This window comes from Bubalus kerabau, chromosome 13 (genome assembly GCF_029407905.1).
Source record: "Bubalus kerabau isolate K-KA32 ecotype Philippines breed swamp buffalo chromosome 13, PCC_UOA_SB_1v2, whole genome shotgun sequence".
In the NCBI taxonomy this organism is placed as follows: domain Eukaryota; kingdom Metazoa; phylum Chordata; class Mammalia; order Artiodactyla; family Bovidae; genus Bubalus; species Bubalus kerabau.
The window spans coordinates 76884821-76910238 of record NC_073636.1 but is presented as its reverse complement, the minus strand read 5'-3'; the positions used below and the strand labels follow the sequence as shown (position 1 = coordinate 76910238).

The following is a 25418-nucleotide window of genomic DNA, read 5'->3' as shown; positions in this document are numbered from 1 at the left end:
TGCTATTAATTACCATATAGGCCACCGGGCATCCCTGTATTTTACAAAAGGGGTTGACTGAGCTGGTAGGTTAGTGGGTCACAGCAGTACCTGGACCAAGACACTCACCCAGACCTTTGCCAAATAGCTGCCTTCCCATCAAGAGGACCTGAGAGGCTGGGAAGGGCTTCTTCCCAGGCTTGGTATGTTTGCTAACCGGTGGTTCCAGGAGTTCAATGTGAAATCCATGGTGGTTTTTGAGATTTCGTGCACATGAGGCTAGAGGCAACTGTTCCAAACCCCAGCCTTTGTGGAGGTAGATGTCACCACCCCTTACCAGCCACATACTCCCCACCTGCCCAAATCAGGCCCCCTGGTTGGTAGAAGTGGGGCGGGGGGGCTCCCATCCTCATCTCGTTGATAACCTACCTTTTTTCCAACCAGTTGATGAATGCAGTGAACACCCTGGACAGGGACGTCCTCAATCAGCTACACGTGCAGCTCATGGAGCTGAGGAGCTGCAAGGGTTACAGGCAGTGTAACCCCCGGACCCGGAACCTGGACCTGGGTAAGCACGTGCCCCAGGGTGGAAAGAGGTGACCACAGGAGGGGACTGAGGAGGGCCCATCTGAAGAGTGAACTCAGAATCACCAGGAGCTGGTGAATTCTCTAACATCCCCAGCCTTGTGCCACTTTTATGGTGAATGCCATCACTCAGATTTATCACTCTGTGCCCGCCAGAGTGCTGAGTGTTTTCCAGGCATTAACTGACAGGCGTTCCGACGACCCTCTGAGGTGAATCTGCGTGTCCTCGTTTAGTGATGAGTAATGGGACTGGGTCCAGAGCCCAAAGCTGGGCTCTCCCCACTGTCTGTCCTCGGTAGCACAGGTGTTCACGCCCACCCATGGGTCCTCCACCCTGAATGACCACGGTTAGTGCTGAATGTCTGTGACAGGAGCCTGAACGTGATAGAGAGGCTCCCAGAGTATATGTCACCGACAGTGTCTTAGGGACTGCTGGGAATTCAGGCCCCTCTGTCTAGGGGCCACTACAACATCATGGGCTTATGACCAAAACACTAAGTGTTTTAAAAAAGATGAGAGACAGTTATAAAGTATGTCCTTGCTGGTGCCATTTTTGCCCTAAAATTATGTTTCCATGTTGTATGTTTCTCTGTCCTTTAGGACTGAAAGATGGAGGAAGCTATGAGCAATACAGGTATTGCTTTTGCTTTTAAAGCCTGAGAACTGCCCTGTACGGTGACCCGTCCTGTAGTCTAACCTCAGAGGTTGCACGTGTGAGGCTGGGGTGCTGCCCTATCTCTGATCTGCCAGGGCCTGGCTCACCCACCAGCGACAGCTGTCCCCTAAAAGGCCTTCTTCGTGTAGTTCTCTGGGGGTCACTTTTTCTTTCTTGGTGATGGTTAATACTCTTTCTCCTTTTGACACTTGAAAACGTAGGCAGTTTCAGCGTCGAAAGTGGCCAGAAATGAAGAGACCTTCTTCCAAATCACTGTGAGTTGAGGAATCAGTTTACCACTAGAGAGCTGGTCTGACCCGGTTCGCTTTGCCGAGGCTGTTCCCCATGCATGCCCTTTTCTCATTCCTCTCATCATCTGTTCCCGTAAGACGGGAAGCAGTTGTGTCAGTCTTTCCAGTAAAATAACCTACTTGGATACACCGCATGTACTAGATCAATACTTGTTGTTCTCCACATCATCATCTCTGCTTTGGAAGCTCAAGGCCTCCCTGAGAGGCTCAGAAGCATGTCAGTTGGCTGAGTACCAGGCATCTTGAAGGCTGTGGCTGCCAAGCTGCTCCCTGGTCCATAGTGTCAGCAGCAAGGTGACCTCATTAAATGGTTTCCAGAACACCCATGCTACAAGCTCACCCACGCTAGGGTCAGCAGAGGCTGTGAGGGGCCAGGAGGCCGTGGCAACCCGGAGAGGTCACTGTGCTTTAAAGAGAACAGAATGGGATGCAATTTGAATCCTCTGACTCATTGAGAAAATGCAGAAATGCAGATATATACGACAATTTGTTAATGATGGCAACTAATCTGATGTGACTTTACCTTGCAGGCCAATCACCCCCGTGGTGAGCTGCCATTTGTAACCTCCGGCCTCCTCCTCATTTTCTATCATTATATGCATATAAGTCTGTGTGGCTTTAACAGGAAAATAATAATGGGCCAATTAAGCATTTCTTTGGTGCAACAAGAATCAGAGTACTTCTCACATTCCTTAGCCACCATCCTGTCCAGATCCTTAAATGACATCTTTGCCAGTCACTATGTGAGCCAACAACTGACAATCTATACAATGAGACAATAGCAAGCCCTGTCTGAGGGATCTGGAATTAATTCCTTCTCAGCAGCCACATCCTTGAAGCAAAGCTGACTCAGCTATAGGGCCGATTAAGAAATCCTTAGGCAGCATGATACACTGTCTGCTTTGTTCTACAGGGGACAGCTGTGGGAAGGCTGGGAAGGTTAAGAAGCACGAGCTGGACCTCCAAAACCAGAGGCGTCACCTGTACAATGAAAAACCCTGAATGATTTCCAGCAGACCTGTGCTGTTAGCCAGGAGGCCAAGACACACGGAACCCGCCTTCAGTCAATGCGGCAGATTCTGGACGAGAACCAAGGGGAGCAGTGAGACTTCCGGAAGTCCATGCTTGTCCCTGCTTTTGCTTTGGATTATAACCTCACCAGCTGCACAAAACGCATTTTCATATCAAGAAGTCACCACTAACCCTCTCTGAGGGGCTCACAAGGGAAGAAGAACAGAGAGATTTTCTTGGAAATTTCCCCCAAGGGTGAAAGTCACTGGAATTTTTTTAAATCACAGGGGAAGAACCACCCTGTTTTAAATCCTCTTATTCTTTTGGTTCATCACAGAGGAGGAGGAGGACAGAGGGAGCAAACGGTGCACCAAGTTTGACAATGAGTCAACAGCACAAAAGACATGAATTTCTATCTCGCCCTATAACCCTGGCTGCCTCTGAAGACAATGACTTCAATGTATATATGTGACTATTTACATGTAACCAGCTCGGAAACTTCTAGGGGAATCTAATAAGAAAACCCAATTTTCAAGAGTGGCGGTGTTAATAAATGGTGTGGCCCGTGTAAAAGAAAACCCCGCGCAGTTGTGAACATTCCTCTTCCTGACCAGATGCCATTTCTCCCAGGATTCCTTCGTTATCTGTCCCAGAACTGATGTTTTTTAAAGTCCTGCAAAGACAGGAAGTTGATGTATGCCCCAAGTTTTAACAAAATTGTATTTGTAAAGGAATTTTGTAGTCTACGTTTTGTCATACAATGTTGAAAAGCCCAGCCAATGACCAGCACTTGGCATGAGGTAACCTTTGACATTTTTCTAAAAGGCCATTTCTTGGGAGTTTTTTTTTTTTGGTGTGTTTGGTTTTTTTTTTTAAAGCATTTGAGATACTACCAGTCAACATCTTTTTGGAAGGAAGACACCTTGGGTTTAGATGGTTTTTTTAAAAGGGCTATATGTGGTTATAAACTGACTAGAATTTACCATACTTTGGGAACCTTATCTCATATCACACCAGCTTTAGGATCACACTTTGTAAAAATAATGACCAAGTGCACAGCCACTCACCTTAGCCAGGCCTTCTTCATGTACCAGGCAGTCCGACCAGTAAAGGCAGCTGTGGGAACGCTAGACTGGGAGGAGGAGGGAGAGCAACTGCACCTGGCTCCGCACATTTCTCCCTAACACGGAACCCCTAGGCACTTACCTTGTGTAAGCAGAGGGCCATGATTCTCAAGATTTCTTTTAGCCTCACAGAAACCTTTATCCATTAGCTGAAACACAATTTCTTATATTTTACCCTGAATTCGACTGGGATTTAAAAAAAAAAAAAAAGAAAAGAAAAAAAAAAAAGTGGCACGCTCTTGGCCTTCAATTTTAAATAGAAACCTTTATTTACAGTGATGTCCAAAATGATCAAAGGAGTCATAGCTTACCACTCAACTGTCTCATAAGTTAGCCCATGTGGTTTGAATTCTCTGCAGTGTAAAACATGATTTTCATTTTTTACAAACAACATTTAATGTAAACTTGTTTTAAAGTGAATTCATTCTCAATACTGTAAGTCAATTCCTGAGAATTTAAATCTTGCTCTCAGAATGACATTTCCATCTTCTTCTTTCAAAAGAGAGAGAGAGAAAGAAAATACCCTGCTCATGATTATACAGTCTGCCTTGGAGCTGAACAGCAGCTCCTGCTCTTCTGCAGAGGGGACAGTTCGTCTGTCCGAGCAGTTTTACTACTATGAATTTCCCACTTGCAAACAAATGCATGGCTTGTGCAAATAAAAAGGGAACTAACTGGACAGGCATATGGGTAACTGGCAACCCATTCTGTTTACTTCTCAGCTGCATCAGTCTATGGATCACGGAACTTACAGGACAGCAAGCCAACTATGTTCTGTAGTACCCACCCCTATACACCCCAATTCACCTCAGACATTAAATACTGATTAAGCATCCTGCTGATTGATATTTACACCTTTCCATCAAGATGCATGATTTAGAAAAGTGGCATCATAATATGAACATTAACAATGGATTTCTATTTGTCTTTTAAAAGGAAGAAATGTTATCTCCTTTATATCATTTTGATCTTTATAAAATATATATATTTATATTTATATATCTTTGGATTCAGCAAAAAAGTAGGTACTGGAAATATCTCACATTCTAAAAGCAGATGAAAACGTTACTTATACTGTTCACCCAACAGATACTAAGGTTTAAAAAGTGGTGGGAGGGGGGTGGAGGAGAGGTAGGCAGCAGAAGTACAAATAATTATCCATAAAAAATAAAAGGGGAATTAAGGTAAAAACAACAAATTATCTCAAAGACTGCCATCTATTAAAAGAAAATCAAAATCTTAAATTTGCACCAATGAACAAGTAGAAAATATAAAAACATATAATAAACTTCACTTTTCTTCCATATAAAAAGGGGGTGTTGCCTTCCACTTAGCCTGGAGTCAGAACGGACCGAGAAAAAGAATCCCAAAACTGAGTTTTTAATTAAAAGTCAAGAAAGGCGAGAGCACCATTCTATTTCTCCCCACATACATGCAACTTTAAGAAACGTTCAGATACACCTGATGCAATTGTGTCTAAAAAGAGACTCTTACTCAGCTCTGCCTCTGTCTCCAGACCGGAGGATGCATTATCTGCAAAGTGCAGGCCCCTGGGATGGAAGCTAATGGATTTGTAGTCTTAGATTTATTTTTAACCAGGTGGGGGGAATGCAAAACTCAAATCCACTCTAGTGGTGTTTCCGGAAATACAGGTTTCACTTAGTCATACGCAAGTCAAAGAAATCAAATGATCTTACCTTCAGAGACACCTAGAAAGATTGGCTAAATGAGTGAAAAAAATTTTAACTGGTTCTCAGTTATTGCTAAGAAATGATACCAAGGCTAACAGACATTTGAAAATCATAGATAGTCTAAAAACCCCATTTCATTCAACTGCTTGAACCTGATAAAAAGTAAGCTAGGTAAAGGGAATCAAACTTGACTTTCTTCCCTGTTCCCAACTGACAAGTGGCAGCAGCAGAAAGGGGTGGTGGTGGAGGAGAGAGGGAATACAAAGGCGCCCAGTCAGACTCTGGCTCTGAATCACATGAACATGGCTGCTCTGCAGACTGAACTCTTTAGGAAATAACCATGATGCTACTTCCTCCGATTCTCAGGACATCACAGTAGGAGAAGGACAAGACAGCTGAGTAGATGTGGTTTCAGCTGAGCAGAAACCACACATCAAGGATTCTACGCCTGAGATCTCAATGTGGGATTCAAGTCCTAGCAACCAAAACCTTAGAGCACTCCTAAAATGGATGAGAAGATGACACGTTCAATTAAAAATATATATATATATATATATATATATATATACACACCATGACTTGCTATTTATGGACTGCCTAAAAATCCAACATTCTTCTTTGGAATCAAATTGCTTGATCTTTTAAAATTCTTGATTTTTTCTTAAGTTTATTTCCCCTTATCTGTTCTCTCCCCCCAGATTAACGAAGTGCTTAGTTCTGGTAGAGAAATTGTTTTTAAAAAATTTAAATGCCTACATTTAAATGATCGCTTTAAAAAGCATTTATATTAAGAGACTGAACAGGAGCGAGCATCTAAGGCTAGGGGCAAGGAAAACCTGTTGGCCACAGCCCCTCCCCCAGGCCACAAAATTCAGGGCACGACTTCTGTTGGTAACCTCACCACGCTGAACTTACTGAAACTGACAATGTTAAATATTTAGCTTCACAAACTCTGTAAAAATGAGTTGTTGTGGCCTACAAAAAAAAAAAAAGGTATATACATATGTTACATCATACAATAATCTTAAAGGTCATATTTACAAAAGAAAATCTATTCACAGAAACACTGCGAAATTCTGATTCAGAATGCAGTACCTGGCCTTGGGGTTTCTGCAGTTTATTTTCAAAAAGCATTATTGCTCTACCATATAGGCAAAGGGTGAAACCAGTACTTTTCACAACAACAACAAAAATCATAGTTCTTGTCCAACAGGTAAGTTTAGACAACAACTAGGAATGTGGTTCACCATTCCTCAAGACCGAGAGAATATTGCCATGTATCCATTACTTTTTAAATAAAGTGCACTCAGCTGCACGTCAGCAAGTGAAGAACTGCCACTGCTGCAATTAAATACTGTTGTCTGTTTTCCCTTATGCAAAGCCATCTGACACCACGGACAATTCCTGGAGGTGAAGTATTACAGGACGTTAGGGGCAGATAAAAATCCTATTTAGGAAAAAGCCTAGAACAACCAAGAGGAGGCTGGGAGCTATCCTTAAAGGAGAACCTGGAAATGCCACCTTTACAAGACAGCCTGTGAAAAAAACCCTCGAATGTGGACCATGCTCTTCACCCAGTACTGCAACTATCAAGAAACCAGATGTTCTCATCTCTTGATTTCTCCAATGTTCTCTGGCCTCACCTCTATTTTTTCCAAAGACTCTGGACAGCCAAGCAGAAAAAAAGTGACACAGGGCAGTTTGCGATCAGTAACACTCCGTACCTCCAGAATCATATCCCCAAAAGGCAGAATGCCAAAAATATTTGTTTTAAACACCATGATACATAGGAGGAGGGAAAGAAAACAGGTAGATACCACACTTCAGGTTAAAATTCAGTCCTGCTCAAATGACATCACTTGAAATACCGTTGATGGAGATTGGAGCTGGTCCTTTCTTCAAAGCTGGGTGCCTAGAACAACGATTCACTACTCCCGGTAATCCTAGCGCAGTGTCTTGTACAGTGATTTCCTTGGAGGTCATGGCGTAGACAGGTCAGCAATATTTCTGTTGGCAACCAGAAGAAACATGAGTAAAACACACGCTTTGTCCAACAGAAAAGAATCCCTATGTCTCCACGGATGGCTTGCCACATGGCTCTGGCTGACTGATTCAGTCCTTAGATACCAGGTTTCTAAAAGTATCAAATGGCCCAATGCTTTCAAACCAAAAGTTTTTTCAAGGATTATATATTTTAAGTTAAACATCCAAGGTAAAATTCTACTTAGGACCTTTACATTATCGTTGAGGCTTTGGTTCTCTCCAGAGAACAGGAAAAAAAAATGTTGAGAAAGGGAAGGAACAGAACCCCATACCCTATACCTGATCAGGACCCATGGGCATGCCAGCCATGGGCATGGCGTTCATGTTCATCTGTCCCATGGGACCACTGCTGCCGTTCATGTGCACCATACTGTACGCTGCAGGATTCCCCTGGTGGGCAAACTGCTGCTGGGGAAAGGTGCTGTAAAGAAAAGTGGGAAATTACCTCCTGGGTCACTTTTAAAACACAGGACAGGCACAGAGAGACCACCACAATTCTGTCAGTGTTGCTATACTTAAGCAGAGAACATGAGCAAGAAAACTCAGACAGCCTGTCTTCTTTCACAGTTGTCTGTGCTCATACCCTTGTGGATATGCACACAGTAGGAAGGTGTCTCAGAATGGATGAGCCAAATAACACTCTCTAGTATCAGCCCAGGCCTTTGGATGTCTCCATCCAAACAGGCTTGGCTGCAAAACAGAGACTAATTCCCTGAACTTTCAGCACATTCTAGTGGCTGACTTTCAAAGTCCCTGTTCTAGGAATTTCCCAGCAGTCCAGTGGTTAGACTCTGCACTTTCACTGCATAGGACCTGGATTTGATCCCTGATCAGAGAACTGAGGTCCTGCAAGCCTGGTGACATGGCCAAAAAAGAAGGCCCTGCTCTTCACCTGTTCCTGGCCAGGGTTCCTGACGGCCAGCCCTTCATTTCTGATGACTGATACATGGGTGCGGTCTGAGGATGCTGCATCATGGGATTCTGGGAGGGACCCATTCTTGATGACATCATTGCATTGGGAGGACTAGGCACTCGACCAAAGGCTGGATCTGGTTGTTGTCCCATCCCTTTAAAAAAGAAAGAAGAAAAAGAAATTACAACGTTCAAATGCTACCTCCCTAGAATATCAGCTTTCTATAGAAACTTGAGGTTCCTTTTTTTTTTAAGGTGGGGGAATGTGGTTAAGTATAAGGTATAAAGATGCTGCCGGTCAGTAATTCTTGCTTCTCCGCAAGGTGACAACCAGAGCAACAGGCTTCCCATACAGACACCCCCCCATCTGGATCCCCCAAAGGGCAGCCACCCCAGTGAGCTTTCTGACACAAGGACACCAGGTCACGGCCCTCTGCCCTCCAGCCCTCTTTAGAGCACAGGGCTGCTGTCCCTGACTGAGGGATGCACCCTCAAATGTCAGCTCCCCAAGAGATTCCTGGAGCCCCACTCCTTCATGCTTCTGGAACCTCACAGAGGCATGCCTTTAATTAACATGCCCAAGCCACCAAGGAAAGGAACTCAGAAAGCCTACATAGTGCCTTCCTCTCACTGTTCAGCAATGGCAGAGTTCTACTACACTGGGACATACTGGGGCGGGGATGGCCTGGCCTGGTATGGCCTTCTTCCAAATTAAGATGTGAGGAACTGAAAAAACAAGACCAAGGTGGAGAAACCTCAACTATTGAATGAACGATTATCTACCTCAATGACAATCACCTGTGCACTGAAGTAGACAGTTTTGTTCTGCTATTTTTAGTTAATCTGTTTCTCTTATGAAATAATAAGAGAATGAATAGCATTTGTTTCAACATACAACACATCTAGTGAGCACTGCGTCCTCAGGAGTGTTACTTGGGGGTAGACACGATCACCGCCAAGTGTACCGTAATTTGGAGGGTATGGAAGCTGCTGGGGGGGAGCCTGCGGCATGGCAGGCCCAGCCAGGACCCCATCCATGCTAGGGGACGCAGTCACATTCGGGGGTGGACTGAAGGCCTGGGTGTGCTGCTGCTGCTGTTGCTGCTGCTGTTGCATCATCATCGCCATCCTCTGCTGCCGGAAGTGATGACTCAGCAGCTCTCTACTGCGCTGGGCGACCATTTGAGCGTTAAGGAAACCCTGCTAACACCAGAGAAAAGAACACAATTACACGTGTATAGTAAGAGTCAGCCAGTTTCACGTGTATGGTGCACCCACAACACATTAGGTATCAAAGAAAAAAACACCCAATGCTTTTCTTTATCATTAGAAAAAAGGAAATGCCCAATTCTCATTATGGTAACAGCTTTCTGACTCGGTATGGGGGTGGGTGTTGGGGGAGCAGAACAGGCACCTCCATATTATTGGAGGCTAGGGGACAAAAGCAGCTTCCCAGGTGGCTCAGTGGTAAAGAATCCACCTGCCAAGCAGGAGAAGCAGGTTCAATCCCTGGGTGGGGAAGACTCCTTGGAGAAGGAAATGGCAACCCACTCTAGAATTTTTGCCTGAGAAATCCCATGGACAGAGCAGTTTGTCAGGCTATAGTCCGTGGAGCTGCAAAAGAGTCAGACACAATTTAGCAACTAAACAATAACACAGAGAAGGCAGTGGCACCCCACTCCAGTACTCTTGCCTGGAAAATCCCATGGATGGAGGAGCCTGGTGGGCTGCAGTCCATGGGGTCGCTGAGGGTCGGACACAACTTTCACTTTCACTTTTCACTTTCATGCATTAGAGAAGGAAATGGCAACCCACTCCAGTGTTCTTGCCTGGAGAATCCCAGGGACGGGGGAGCCTGGTGGGCTGCCATCTATGGGGTCGCACAGAGTCGGACATGACTGAAGCGACTTAGCAGCAGCGAACAATAACAACGGGATGAAAGCAGCCAAGTCATCAGGCTTTAACATAATTAGGAAACAGTCCTCAAAGTGAGAGAGTATTTAGGAGTAGAATTTGAGGACAAACTTCTTAAGAACTGTGAAATAAAACAAAGGGGCAGGAATGAGATTCTGTTTGGGGGAGAAACAAAAGAGAAGCCAAAAACACAGCAAAGGAGTGCAGTTACATGCAAAGAAGCATGAATCCACTCCTGAAGGCCTTGGAGTCTCTCTAAACCTCTGACGGTGGAGAGCAAGGAGGTGATGTCATTAAAGCGCTGAACAAGGAAGCTGATCTGCCAGCTAGGAGAGACCATCTCCAAAAAGCAAACTTTAATCACCTTTTTAGAAATTATCCTAGCTCAACTGATACAGGATGTCTGATTAAAAAGAAAATATACAGGTACTGGTACTTCCAAGCACACCTAAGAGAGTGAAAACTAGGCATTTCACAGTTGTTTAACAGTATTTCAAACCACAATAAGGGATTTTCGTTTAGTCATTTGCCTTGTGCACACTATGGAAATGCCTTAATACAGTGTCCAGCATGGGCTGGAGGCAGAGACCATTAAGAACATCCCTCCCACCATGGGAAATCAGTCATCTCAAAGGCTGTCACTGAGAGTGGGATTATGATTTTTTTTTTTCCTGCTGCTTTAGATGTCTTATATCAAATTCTACCCAATGAGAATGTAGTTTCACAATCCAGGAACAGAGAAAAGTTTACAGATTTATTATTTTCAATCCCTAAAAAGTAAGTGGTAGCAGTTTCACAACATAGCATGTGATCACAAAGGGAATTAACTTAAAAACACCAATCAGTGGTTTAAAAAAATAAAAGAACCTCTTCCTAGTGACCGATAGGAAAAGACGAAGGCAAGAACGAAAGTGTGACAGGACCCTGGGATGGTTTCTTACACAAGGAATTTGAGATTGTGTACTCTTTGTTTAATAAATATTTCCTGAGAGTCAAGCAGGGGCCAAGCCTTGTGCAGAGCATTCAAGCCCTGAGCACGAAGAGACGCATCCTCACCTGGGAGTTGACCTGCGGCTGCATCATGGGCCTCATCACCGCCGCCCCGCCAGCAGTGGGGTTTTCCATTTTCATTTCAAGTGCCTGACGGCTCTGATTCAAAAACTGGGGAGAGTCAGCGTGGTTAGGATGCAAGTGGAGCTCATTATTGAGGCCGAAACAACTATCTACACCCTCGGCACCACCCAGGAAGATCATGACAACACCTCTAAACCCATTAACCTGGCTAAGTTATGGCTAAGCTAAACCAGGACACTCGCACATTTCAAAAAGGTTGGTGCTGAAAAGCCCCTGGCCAGCACAGGAGGCTTTCATGTTCACTATCAGAGGAGAAGTGAAAGTGCAATTCTACACCTTAAAGAGTATCTTCAACAGGAACCCAAAGGATTTATAAAGTCAATTTTCCCTGGCATAAGTTAGGCCACTGGGGAAACAGCTTTAATTTTATAAAAGTAACAAGGGAGAAAACTACTTTTGTTACCTCTTCCTAGGTAATTTTTATTGGAAAGAAACTGTAAGAAGTAAAGGGATACCGTGAACGCATTAGTACAGCTCTCCTGAGTAGCTACACTGACTTTAGGGAACATCAATGCCAGAGTCCTCAGCTCGCTGGATTCTCAGTTCACTCATCTGCTTATATGGTTCAGTCTCCCCACATTTAAGAACTCTGCACACTCAAGACACACAAAAATATAAACAATTAAATCCCTAAAACTTTGTTACAAACTAAGGAACAATGGGAAGAGATATTAAGAGAGCTCAAGTTTTATATCACATCTAGAAAGCAGAGGTTCCTTAAAGGGAGTGCTCAAATCAATAAGGTTTCATAGTGTAGTGCAAGTCGCTCAGTCATGTCTGACTCTTTGCGACTCCATGGACTATACACAGTCATGGAATTCTCCAGGCGACAATACTGGAGTGGGTAGCCTTTCCCTTCTCCAGGGGATCTTCCCAACCCAGGAAGAACCCAGGTCTCTCACACTGCAGGCAGATTTTTTACCAACTGAGCTCAGGGAAGCCAATAAGATTTCAATACCTGTCTATTAATAGCAAGGACATTTTAATAATAAAAACTGTCTATCTCTAAGGCTATGAAGCCATCAAGAAACACTATTCTCCCCAAAGAGCAATCCTGGCATTTTTTATTTTTCAACCTGTACAGTAGAATATTCTTACAGAAAGGTATCCAATTCTAGTACAACCACTCCCTAGCAAGGAACTGTCCATACACATACAATGTTACACAGCAAAGAAAACAAAAGTAATTTCTTTAGTTGAGGAAGGACAGAGAGCCAGTGGCAGGAGCTGGAAGAACACAGTCTGAAACGGAAGAGGAAAATGGAAGAGGAAGTGGGCAAAGGCAAATGGGCGTGTGACTGGTTACCTGCTGGCCCTGCAGCCTCTGCTGAAGCTGCATTCTAAGTTGCTTGGGAGTGTTTGTTCGGGGTCTCATGATGTTGGCCCGAGGGTGCATTCCTTGGAGAGGAAAATTGCCTTGCTGGTTCATCTGATTCATCATGGAGTTAAAAGGTGGTGATTGTCCCTGAAGATTAAAGCCTCCCTGCATCGGAGGCCCCTGCCCCGGGTACGTCTGCCCATATAATGCTGCCTTCTGCTCCATCATTACTGCTGCTTCTTGGCCTTGGAAAGCGTCCTGTTTAGGCTCCAACGCTTGACCCTAAACATCAAACACATAAATGAACGGTGAAGTACACATGGGGAAGCAACAGAAACCAAACCCACTAAAAGAGGTGAAAAATAAAGTCAATGTATGTGATGACGGTGCTGTGGGATTTCACCACCAAAATCAGGCTCACTGTCTGAAGCTCCACGAGAGCGGAGACCATGCCATCTTTTAACACTGTGCCCTAGTGCCCATGGACCACGGGGTCTCACACAGAGAGACGCTCAAATATTTTCTGAGCCAAATATCAACAAAGTACTGAGGACCTGGAGAAATCCTGTTTCTTCCAAACAAGATTTCTGTACCAACAATGAATTCTCATGTACTCTGCCCAAGAATGTTTTTGAAGGTGGTAAGAGGTAAATTTAGTAGAGACAGGTAAATCAACAACAGTTCTTGTCCCCTGGGGTGTAGTCACCACATGAACAAAACTTAAAGGTGGTCAGTCGTCCACTACTATTTGTACCTGAGAAGAAAGAAACCTATTAATTCAACAAGTATTTATTTAGTGGTATGTGCCAGGTATCACTTCTCTGCATGCTAACCACACATACAAAGTAACATCCAGCAGAAAAACTAAACACTCTGAAGGAGGGGACAGCCTGCAGTGTTAAGATAAGAAAAGCCAGGCAGGTGCTGCGTTGGCCTTTATTTTCTCGTCCTCAAGCATGGAGTGCCAAGCGTGCAGTCAACACCCTCACCCACACCTCACCCCTCGTGACCGTGACACCATTCTCAATGTTCTGCCCCCTCTCGGGGCTTTCCCTGGAGGACTGTTAGGAGTTCATCTGCACCAGGACCTCTTCTTTTCTCTCACTCTCTCCCACTGGTGACAACTGTCAAGTGTCTGTCTCTAGCTCCAGGGCCTTGGACTCGCATGGTGCTCATGCAGGAGCCCATTCAACTTCTTTACCCAGATGTCTCAGGCATCTCAAACTTAACATGTAGAGGACAAAAGGCATGATTATCAACAGTTCTTCCTACAGAAAAAAAAAAAAGCCCAATTCTCCTTCAATCTTCACTGCTCACCAAAACACATGGCAACATCATGTACCCAGAACTAAATGCCAGCACCTCGATTTCTCACAGTCTCCTTCCCAAGTGTGCAAGTGCACACGTGTGCACACACAGCCCTAGTCCTGCCAGCTTTTCCTCGGTGACGTATCGGATAGGCTTCTCTTCCTATCAGTCCACTACCCAAGACACCTCTACTCTGTGCCTCTTCTATACAGCAATCTGACATTTCTGTTTACAAAGTAAATCATACTATTAATATAACACACCTGTATTTCTCTTGCTAGCCCTGCTAAAATGACAGCAAACAAGTTCAAAGGTAGTATTTATCAAAAAAAAAAAAGAGAGAGAGAAAGAGAGTGAATAATGAAGGCAACAAGATAAAAAAAAAAAACTGAATAGGCATCTGGTAGACAGAAAGGAGAAACTGAGAACCATTTACCTGCAGAGAAAACCCCCTTGAGGCCTGAGCCAATGTCTCCCGTGGAGCTAGGGCAGCACTCTGCTGTGGACGGCAGAAGGTCAAGGAGTGCACCCAGACAAGGGGCTTATCAGGAGTCTGAGCAAGAGCAGGGAGCCCCCCAGCTCCAAATGGCTGTATCTTCCACCTACTTCCACAAGGCCTTGGTTCAGGGACACCAAGCCCAGAAGAGGGGAGGAGCAGGGCAGGGACTGAAAACAGGGAATCTTAGATCCTTATAATTTCTAGTAAATTTTTATATTTTAGAACTTTATATCTTAAGCACTACAGGATCATCAACTTGCCTCCCCATCCCAGCCCCCAAAGTGCAACCAGGTAATTTAAAATTTTCTAGGAAAGAGTCTTTTCTAGAAAATCTATATAAAATTCTGTATGGGGGATGGGGGCAATGACAACTCAACATGCTGCAGTTTGGGGGGATCTGAAATAAAGGCCAGTCTCCCCACTCCCACTTAGTCACTTTCAGTGAAGACAACTGATCCTGCATTCTTAAATATAAAAAGATAATCAAGAATCACCAGATAACTTGATGATGAAAGCTTCCAATATCAAAGTGACTCAAACAGGAAGTAACTTAAAAGTACAGAAGATTAAAAAAAAATAAAAAGCCACCACCGAACCCATGTAACACCCAACATGTCAATAGACATCCCAGAAAGATCAAGAAAAAAAGATTAAAATCATTGAAGAAATATTTTTAAATGCCCCCAAACCAAAAGGAATATCTGCTTGTCTATTAGTAATACACAACAGAATGAATGAAACAAGACCCATATCAAGACAAAGAATCATGGAATTTCAGAGGGAAAAGATTCCTACATAATTCCAAAGAGAATAAATGGGTAGCACACAAAAGTAGAGGAATCAGACTGGAATACAACTCAAGGACAACACTGGATGCCAGAAACTATGGAACTGTTTTTTCATAAGAGGAAATTATTTTCAACTTAGAATTTCTGACACAGTTACACTGAGGGTAGAGACTATATGTGCCCATGTGTATGCAGTGGGTACAGGCATGGGGGTGCTTACTGAACGAACAGGATATAAATACAGACATACAATTTCTTATCTAAAATGCCAAAAAAAATTTTAAACTCTAAAAAAAAAAAAAGACTAAAATTTTTTCATTAGTCCCCAATGTATTTTACAGCAAAACCTGGCCTGAACCTGTATGAAGCAATACATAATCTCTATAATATCCCACTTAGTGTGATTATGTATTTTGCTGTAGAATTATTAGCTCGTTTGATCACAGGCTACTGCTCCAAAATTATAGTATTGCGTGAAATTTATAGAGTGTTTTGTAATATATAGTGTACCAATGCACCATTCTAACCTTCTAAAATCCCCAAATTCCTCAATTTCAAAGCATATCTGACACCCAGGTTCAGATAAGGGACTATAAATGTGTAGTCAACTTTCAAATCCAGGAATCAAAAGACAGAATGAAGCTGGTAAAAGAAATAGCTGCATAAGCATATTTCTTAGAAATATTATCAAAATAAAGAGGTGAGTTTCACTATCTTCCAGTGAGGCAAAGGACTGTGGTTCTTCCGTAAGCATATTTTTCTATCATTTTATTTTTCATTTAAAAACAGATTACTTTGCTAAAAAATAAAAATTACAACAAAAAAAGGAAGACCAGATTCAGCAGAGCAAGGACTCTGCTGACAATCCTTCCATGGCTTCCTAATACACAGAGAAAGTACCTCCCCTAGCTCACACCACTCCCTCTTTGCTCTTAGCAACCTCAGCCACTTCCTAGAACCCACAAGCTCTTTCCTAGCTAAGCACCTTTGAGTTAGCTGTTCTTCTTCTCGACTATCCTTCCCCTGAGATGTTTGCCTAGCTGGCTCTTTCTCATCCTTCAGGTATCAACTTATATGTCACCTCTCCAGAAAAACCTTTCTTATTCGAACCAGTCCCCATTAATCTCTATCTCATCAACCTGGATTTGAAAACAGAAACATTTTTAAACTAAAGAATGAACTATAAACAAGCTCCCGCTAAAAGAAACTTGGCAAACTATTTATAATACATTGGACAAGTTAACCGTCATCCTGTAAACATGTTTAGAGAAATTTTAACATCCCGCCCCACCCTAAGAAAAGGTCCCTTAAATAAAATGGTCTCATAGCATTACATGCCTTTCCTCGTAACTGCTCCTTCATCATGTCTACTTCCATCAGTGTGGTTCCATGCCTGAGCTCCGAGAGCAGGAAATTAAGCTGTTCACTATTGCTCCTCAGCCTCCAAGAAAAGACTGATTGGCATACACAAGGTAAGTATTTGTTAAACAAAGGAAAATGAAAAGTCAAAGTCGCTCAGCTGTGTCCGACTCTTTGCAACCTTTGGACTATATAGGAATTCTCAAGGCCATGGAATTCTCAAGGCCAGAATACTGGCGTGGGTAGCCTTTCCCTTCTCCAGGGGATCCTCCCATCCCAGGGATCAAACCCAGGTCTCCCGCATTGCAGGCGGATTCTTGACCAGCTGAGCCACCTGGGAATCAACAAGCAAATTAATAGCTAAACAAAAAGCACCATCTGAGATCAACAAAATAAAAACCCATCGGAACTATTAAACACATCTCAATCACCAGAAAATACAAAATATGTTCAATCTTGCTAAACAGATAAATATGATTTAAAACACGAATCTGTGCTGGCCCTTAGACTGGCAAGAACAATCATGTTCAGTACTTGTCCGATCACTTGCTCACTCACACCGTGGGCTCTCTCCTCCAGGGGCCGGGCCAGCAGTGCTGGTGAGGGGGACGGACTGTAGTCATCACACGCTGCTGCAGAAAAGCAGCTGTGCAATCGTTCAGGAAAACCACCCGAGAGTATGTAGATAAACCTCTAAAATAAGCACTCTAACCCAATCATCCTTTCTCTTGGATTGTGGCTAAGAAAACAGCCTCCGTGAACAAGATGGACGTAATTCACAGAATTATAACAATACTTAGGAACAATTACATTTTCATCAGTAGATAACTGGTTAAAGAGTGTTTAATAAAATGGATACTATCTGACCATTAAAGACGTATATGTTAAACAAAAAAGATGACTGACGATGACTTTCTTAAGGTAAAACAGACTGCCAAAGTATATTTAGCCTACTCTCTTTTTATATACATACACTCAAAAGTTACTTATGATTCTTTGTGCCAAGATTATGGAGGATGTTCAACTTTCTGTGATTGTCAGATTTTTATATAAGCACCATTAACTATTTTATCATGAGGACAAAGACGCTATTTTCAGCTTCAGTAAAATCCTAGCAGCAGTTAGTTTCTTGGTCCTCATGTGACCCTCACGTCCTCCCCCAGCCAGTAAGACACCACTCCTCCCCAGCAGGGTCACAGACGGCTGGTACCCCCAGGAGGACATCATCACTGCTCTGCATTTCTCACCCACCCTTTAAAAAGCTCTGTAGAGTGCTGCCACATTAGAGTACACACGTTTTTATACCTGTCTGTTTCTCCAACAAAGCCTGAGAACCAACGACCATTCCCCGCTTATCACTGAACACACAGACTGAAACAGTGCCCCCAAACATGCATCCTATATATGAAAAGATCCACTACAAAATTTATGTTTCAAAAAATAGATTCATAAAGGGCATATTTTCATACAGCTGAACAGATGACTGCAAACAAGAGATGGTGGTGTTGAGATGGTCACAGATTTACCACTGTAAACAGGTTTTGTTTACCACACAAAAAAAGTCTGCCTCCTCAGGGTATACACTCGTCTGCTAGGTAGTAAAGAGAAGTTAATTATAAAAATAAGGATTCAATATTATAACATAAGCAAAAAGCAGCATTTTAAAAACTGCATAGTGGTTTTAACTGGATCATTTCTGTGGGTGCCTAAAATGTGACATCTTTATAAAACAGCAAACTGCTGTTTGTTCTATCACAATTAAAAAGTATTTTCTAAATTTAATGCTCATATCCATGAACCCAGTGTTTTATCATAAGGAAAAGGAAAGATTACGTACTGTCATACATGGCTTCTCTCTCACAGACACACACATTCCCCCCTAGTTCCATGGTACACAAGTCCAGGAATGCCCAGAGCTCTTTTATACACACACACACACACACACCACACACTACACACACACACACGCACACACACACTCTTCTACTTCCATGGTACACACACATGCACTTCTACTTCCATGGTACTGCTACCTACCTGATTTACAAGTTCAGGAATGCCCAAAGCTCTGTCAATCTCTTCCAGGCCTGTGGCATCTGTGTTGCTCAAGAGTGTGTGCAACTGGTCCAACAATGCTCTTTCATCACTCTGGCCTTCTAGGTTAGAAGGTGGCCCAAGGAGATCATCCAGGGAATTTCTAAGAATTGGCCTAAAAAGAGACATGTAATCAACTTCAATGGTGTTTTTCCTCTTTGGAAAAAAAGGCAAAGTAACCCCACACAATATTTTTAACATGCAGTAACTCAAATGATACAAGTATTAATTATGAACTAACAGAACAGCAGAGTAGAACAAGTGGCATCAATTTAAATTCAAGACCCATCATTCTAAACCTCACCAGGTCATCTTCAACCACCATATCCTAGCTCACAACTTCCAACCCCACCACCAAAACGTAACTGCTAGATATTTAGAGGACAGCAGAGATTTGGCAGGGGCAGGGAGAAGGATGGGAGGAATGCAGAGGGCAGTGTCTTCAAGACCCTACTAGAAGAGAAGTGACAGTTAGGACACTTGCAGGTTGGAAAAATCAAAAAAAGAAAGAAAAAAGGGAGACATGCTGCACTGAGTCTGGGGATCTACCAAAATAACCTGGTTTCATACATGGCCCACAGAGCTCACGTACGACACACCCCACACACCCACAGCAATGCCACAGCTTTCCGACATATTACAGGAGCACGGAGCTAGACAATATATCCAGCCTCAGAAAAATTCTGTGATGCAACTATTCGCTCTCTACCAAGCAGAGCAACAATCAAGCTAATAAACTCATGTAATCACACTTCCATCTTTTCAACAGATCAATTCGTTTTCATTTGTTTAATTTATTGTAGAACTCAAGTTAAAGCTGACATTGACAGGTGGCCTCTTTCATGCAAATGAGTTACTGACAAAGCTGGAAAGTGAAATACAGGCATAATCCACAAAAATAGAAGAGTGCTTTATTTTACTTCCACCTTCATCCCTGAAATGTTTTAAACAATTTTAAAAAAGAATTCTCCAATCCTTAATAATGAACTTCTCAGAAAAGCAAGGCTCATCCTCTGAGCACCATTTATCTTGTCAAACTAGTGCTAGCTTATCCCCCTCTGCATGGAAGAGGACTGTTACATTATGAGAGACAACTGGCACATGGAAGCTCCAGGCATGACCACTCGACCGTCCTGATGGTCTCTTCCCTCTCCAGTCACCACCACTGCCTGCTGTCTCGGCGTTATTTTACACACAGATGGCAATGAGTACCTCATTCATAGAGAGTTTTTCTCATTCTCTTCCAGGTTTGTTCCTATGCTCTAACCCCCTTCTACATAATCCAATGCTTCCATTCTTTATAGAGCCACTTAATAAAACCCCACCTATTTTGGGTCCCATGAGGGCCTTGTTCCATGGACAACATGCCATCTGGCCAGGAACCAGGTTGGTTTGATGGTGCTGCTTGGCCATAAGGACTGACCCCCATCCCCATGGGAATCTCACCAGGCCCTGGGGGAGCAAAAAAAAAAAAAAAAAAGGTGGGTGGGGTAAATGTTCAAATAAGTCAATGGCAAAAGCTGGCCTAAAACATCCAGTTTTCTTTTCTTCTGAAGGGGCTACTTACGCATCTGAAGCATCTGTGGCTGTGGCTGCTGATGCTGCTGCTGCTGCATCACTGGTCTCGCACCTGGGATGCTATTGGACCGAAGTGGCATGGCGGGCATCGAGCCACCCATGGCAGGTCTGGGTAAAGAAGCATTATAATCAGTTCCTGGTCTCCCCAGGGCATTTGAATTCACAGGTTCCATGCGGCTGGCCTTGGAGCTCGGTAAGCCCCAGTCTCCTGAAGAAGGCGCCTGATTCACAGTCACATTTCTGTTTGGCCCACCTGAAACAGAAATGATGAGGTATTTTCCATACTGGAAAGAAATTCTTATGTCATACAGATGCGATCATTAAGACAAAGATCCTTGACAAAAAAGTGCTTTGTCATTCTCAGATTAGGGCTGGTCAACAATTTCTGACGGGCCACCACAGGCACACCTTTGCTATACTGTGCTTTGCGTATACTGCCACTTTTACAAGCTGAAGATCTGTGGCAACCCTGTGTTGTCAGATGATGGTTAGCATATTTTAGCAATAACATGTTTTTAAGTTAAAGTATGTACATTCTTTTTTGATACGGTTCATGAGTTTCTAACAGCAAGTATACAGGTGTGATTTGCCGTTCTCTCCTCTAGTAGATCACGTTTTGTCAGAACGCTCTGCTATGACCTGTCCATATGGGGTGGCCCTATACAGCATGGCTCATAGCTTCATATCAAAAAGATATGACACCAAAAGATGAGTCCCCCAGATCTGAAGGTGTCCAGTATGCTCCTGGGGAAGAGTGGAGGAAAACTACTAACAGCCCCAGAAAGAATGTAGCGGTTGGGCCAAAGCGAAAACAACACTCAGTTGTGGATGTGTCTGGTGATGAAAGTAAAATCCGATGCAGTACAGAACAGTATTGCATAGGAACCTGGAATATTAGGGTACACGAATCAAGGTAAATTGGATGTAGTCAAGCAGGAGATGGCAAGAATAAACATCGACATCTTAGAAAACATTGAACTAAAATGGACGGGAATGGGTGTATTTAGGTGACCATTACATCTACTACTGTGGGCAAGAATCCCATAGAAGAAATGGAGTAGTCCTCATAATCAACGAGAGAGTCTAAAATGCAGTACTTGGGTGCAACCTCAAAAATGAAAGAATGATCTTGGTTCATTTCCAAGGCAAGCCATTCAACATCACAGCAATTCAAATCTACGCCCCTACCACCGAGGTCGAAAAAGCTGAAATTAATCAGTTCTATGAAGACCTAGAAGACCTCCTAGAACTAACACCAAAAAAAGATAGTCTATTCATCACTGGGGATTGGAATGCAAAAGTAGGAAGTCAAGAGATACCTGGAGTAATGGGCAAGTTTGGGCCTTGGAGAACAAAATGAAGCAAGGCAAAGGCTAACTGAATTCTGCCAAGAGAATGCACTTGTCATAGCAAACATCCTGTTTCAACAACACAAGAGATGACTTTACACATGGACATCACTAAATGGTCAATATCAAAATCAAGTTGATTACATTCTTTGTAGCCAAAGATGGAGAAGCTATATACAGTCAGCAAAAACAAGACATGGAGCTGACTGTGGCTCGGATCATCAAACTTCTCATATCAAAATTCAGGCTTAAACTAAAGAAAGCGGGAATAACCACTAGGCCTGCCAGGTAGGACTTAAGTCAACTCCCCTATGAATATACAGTGCAGTAACGAGTAAGACTCAAGGCATTAGATCTAGCTAACAGTGTGCCTGAAGACCTATGGACGGAGGCCCATAATGTTGTACAGGAGACAGCAAACAAAATCATCCCAAAGAAAAGGAAAAGCAAGAAGGTAAAGTGGTTATCTAAGGAGGCTTTACAAATAGCTGAAGAAAGAAGAGAAATGAAAAGCAAGGGAGAAAGGGAAAAGTACATCCAACTAAATGAAGAGTTCCAAAGAATAGAACAGAGAGACAAGACGGCCTTCTTCAATGAACAGTACATAAAACTAGAAGAAAACAAAAGGAGAAAGACCAGACACCTCTTCAGGAAAACTGGAAATATCAAGGGAACATTTTGCCCAAAGATAGGCACAATAAAGGACAGAAACGGTAGAGACCTAGTAGACACTGAAGAGATAGAGATAAAAAGAATACAGAGAAGAACCATAAAAAGACCTTAATGAACCACATGACTATGATGGTGTGGTCAGTTACCCAGAGCCAGATGTTCTCGAGACTGAAGTCAAGTGGGCCTTAGGAATCTTGCTGTTAATAAAGCTAGCGGATGCAATGGAATTCCAGTAGAGCTATTCAAAACCCTAAAGGATCATGCCATCAAGGTGTTACATTCAATATGTCAGCAAATCTGGAAGACCTAGCAGCGGCCACAGGACTGGAAAAGGTCAATCCTCATCCCAATTCCCAAGAAGGGTAGTACTAAAGAATGTGCTAATCATTGGACAATTGCACTCATCTCCCATGCTAGTAAGGTCAAGGTTAAAATTTTGCATGCTAGGCTTCTGCATTACGCTAACCAAGAACTTCCGGAAGCCCAAGCTGGGTAGAAAAGGAAGAGGAACCAGAGATCCGACTGCCAACATTTGCTGGATCATAGAGAAAGCTAGGGAATTCAAAAAAAAGTCTATCTCTGTTTCAATGACTAAGCTAAAGCCTTTGTGTCGATCATAACAAACCATGGAAAGCTCTTAAAGAGATGGAAATACCAGACCATCTTCTCTGTCTCCTGAGAAACCTGTATGCAGATCAAGAAGCAACTGTTAGAACCCTGTATGGAACAAGTGATTGGCTCAAGATTAAGAAAGGAGCACAACAGCACTTTCTGCTGTCACCCTGTCTGTTTAACCTATATGAAGAGCAAATCATGAGAAATGCTGGGCTGGATGAGTTACAAGCTGGAATCAAGATAGGTGGGAAAAACATCAACAACCTCAGATATGCGGATGATACCATTCTAACAGCAGAAAGCGAAAAGACTCTTGATGATGGTGAAGGAGGAGAGTGAAAGAGCCAGCTTAGAACTAAATATTAAAAAGACTAAGATCATGGCATCTGGCCCCATTACTTCAAGGCAAACAGAAGGGGAAAAGGTGGAAACAGTGACAGATTTCCTCTTCTTGGGATCCAAAAATCACTGCAGATGATGACTGAAGCCAGGAAATCAGAAGATGGCTGCTTCTTGGCAGGAAAGCTATGACAAACCTAGACAGTGTGTTGAAAAGCAGAGACATTACTCTGCTGACAAAGGTCCATACAGTCAAGGCTATGGTCTTCCCAGTGGTCACGTACGGTTGTGAGAGCTGGACCATAAAGAAGGCAGAACGCCAAAGAATTGATGCCTTTGAACTGTGTTGCTGGAGAAGACTCCTGAAAGTCCCTTGGAAAGCAAGGAGATCAAACCAGTCAATCTTAAGGGAAATCAACCCTGAACACTCATTGGAAGGACTGATGCTGAAGCTGAAGCTCCAATATTTTGGTCATCTGATGTGAACAGCTGACTCACTGGAAAAGTCCTTGATGCTGGGAAAGATTGAGGGCAGAAGGAGAAGAGGGCAGCATCAGAGGATGAGATGGCTGGATGGCATTACCAATGCAACAGACATGAACTTGGGCAAATTTCGGGAGACGGTGAAGGACAGGGAGGCCTGCCATGCTACAGTCTATGGGGAAAGAACTGGGCACAAACAACATTCTTTTTTAGACATAATACTATTGCACACTTAAGAAACTACAGTATAGGCTTCCCTGATGACTCAATGGTAAAGAATCCACCTGCCAATTCAGGAGGATCCCTGGTTTAACCCCTGGTCAGGGAAGGTCCCACACACCTTAAAGCAGCTACGTCCATATGCCACAACTATCGAATCTGTGCTCTAGAGCCTGCTGCTGCTGCTAAGTCGCTTCAGTCGTGTCCGACTCTGTGCAACCCCACAGATGGCAGCCCATCAGGCTCCACCGTCCCTGGGATTCTCCAGGCAAGAACACTGGAGTGGGGTGCCATTGCCTTCTCCAATGCAAGAAAGTGAAAAGTGAAAGTGAAGTCGCTCAGTCATGCCCGACTCTTAGCGACCCCATGGACTGCAGCCCGCCAGGCTCCTCCGTCCATGGGATTCTCCAGGCAAGAGTACTGGAGTGGGTGCCATCGCCTTCTCCGGCTCTAGAGCCTAGGAGCTGTTAAGCACCGAAGTCTACGTATCTAGAGTCTGTGCACCACAACAACTGAAGCCACCACAATGAGAAGCCCACACACCACAACCAAAGACTAGTGCCCATTCGCCAAAACTAGAGATAAGTCCACACAGCAATGAAGACCCAGCACAGCCAAAACTATATAATTCAAAAAAAAAAAAAAAAAAAAAAAAAGAGCGAGACTACAGTATAATGCAACCTAACTATTATGCACTAGGAAATCAAAAAATTCACAACTTGCTTTATTGTGAAGACTCCACGTCCCCAGTGCAGGGGACACAGGTTCAGTCCCTGGTTGTGGAACTAAAATTCCACATGCCACATGGCACAGCCAAAAAATAAAGAAAAGAAAATGCCTTGGACAGAAAGCCTCCTTGAGAGTTTAAATCACCAAGACACAGAATAAGCGAAGGATGCTCATGAAAGAAACATGCTCCTGTTATTCAAAATCCTATTTAACTCTATTTCAGTGGCTATAAGTATTTTAAATTTGCTTTTCCCAAAAGAAATTTAAATTAGACCCTGATGCTGGGAAAGACTGAAGGCAGGAGGAGAAGGGAACGACAGAGGATGAGATGGCTGGATGGCATCACTGACATAATGGACATGAGTTTGAGCAAGCTCTAGGAGTTGGTGATGGACAGGGAAGCCTGGCATGCTGTAGTCCATGGGGTCACAAAGAGTCAGACACAACTGAGCGACTGAACTGAACTGATATTAATTAGAAATAACATACCCATATTTGAGCCGTAATTTTCCTGATTATCCATCATTCTTGGATTGCCGCCCAACATGGGTTGCTTTGGTAACATGGGGAAAGCACCAATATTCTTTACTGGAGGACTTGACCCAACGGAAACAGGACTGTCTAGAGATACTGCCCGGTTATACGGAGGACGGACAGGCTGTACAGGCTGCGGACTCCTCAAACCTGTTAAAAACACAGAAGCATGATA

At 43.4% G+C, this 25418-nt stretch overlaps 2 protein-coding genes across 17 annotated transcripts in view; one reads left to right on the top strand and one right to left on the bottom strand.

The window, feature by feature from the left end:
* SULF2 (sulfatase 2) overlaps window positions 1-3767 on the top strand; it is a 131075-nt gene extending 127308 nt beyond the window's left edge. For all 4 annotated transcript variants that reach the window (XM_055545233.1, XM_055545230.1, XM_055545231.1 and 1 more), the window contains exons 18-21: window positions 424-547; window positions 1165-1198; window positions 1441-1494; window positions 2444-3767. In XM_055545233.1, the coding sequence (XP_055401208.1) occupies window positions 424-547; window positions 1165-1198; window positions 1441-1494; window positions 2444-2474 (243 nt within the window). In that variant the 3' untranslated portion in view covers window positions 2475-3767. The remainder of the gene's footprint in view (window positions 1-423; window positions 548-1164; window positions 1199-1440; window positions 1495-2443) is intronic.
* A 143-nt stretch (window positions 3768-3910) lies between these two features.
* NCOA3 (nuclear receptor coactivator 3) overlaps window positions 3911-25418 on the bottom strand; it is a 125799-nt gene continuing 104291 nt past the window's right edge. For 9 of the 13 annotated variants that reach the window (XM_055545225.1, XM_055545222.1, XM_055545223.1 and 6 more), the window contains 10 exons: window positions 25199-25393; window positions 20293-20556; window positions 20051-20177; window positions 18669-18840; window positions 12666-12959; window positions 11282-11386; window positions 9277-9514; window positions 8292-8466; window positions 7679-7820; window positions 3911-7363 (listed from right to left, as the gene is read on the bottom strand). In XM_055545225.1, coding sequence (XP_055401200.1) covers window positions 7352-7363; window positions 7679-7820; window positions 8292-8466; window positions 9277-9514; window positions 11282-11386; window positions 12666-12959; window positions 18669-18840; window positions 20051-20177; window positions 20293-20556; window positions 25199-25393 — 1724 coding nt within the window. In that variant the 3' untranslated portion in view covers window positions 3911-7351. The remainder of the gene's footprint in view (window positions 7364-7678; window positions 7821-8291; window positions 8467-9276; window positions 9515-11281; window positions 11387-12665; window positions 12960-18668; window positions 18841-20050; window positions 20178-20292; window positions 20557-25198; window positions 25394-25418) is intronic. The other 4 variants (XM_055545226.1, XM_055545224.1, XM_055545227.1 and 1 more) reach the window with 3 other exon arrangements.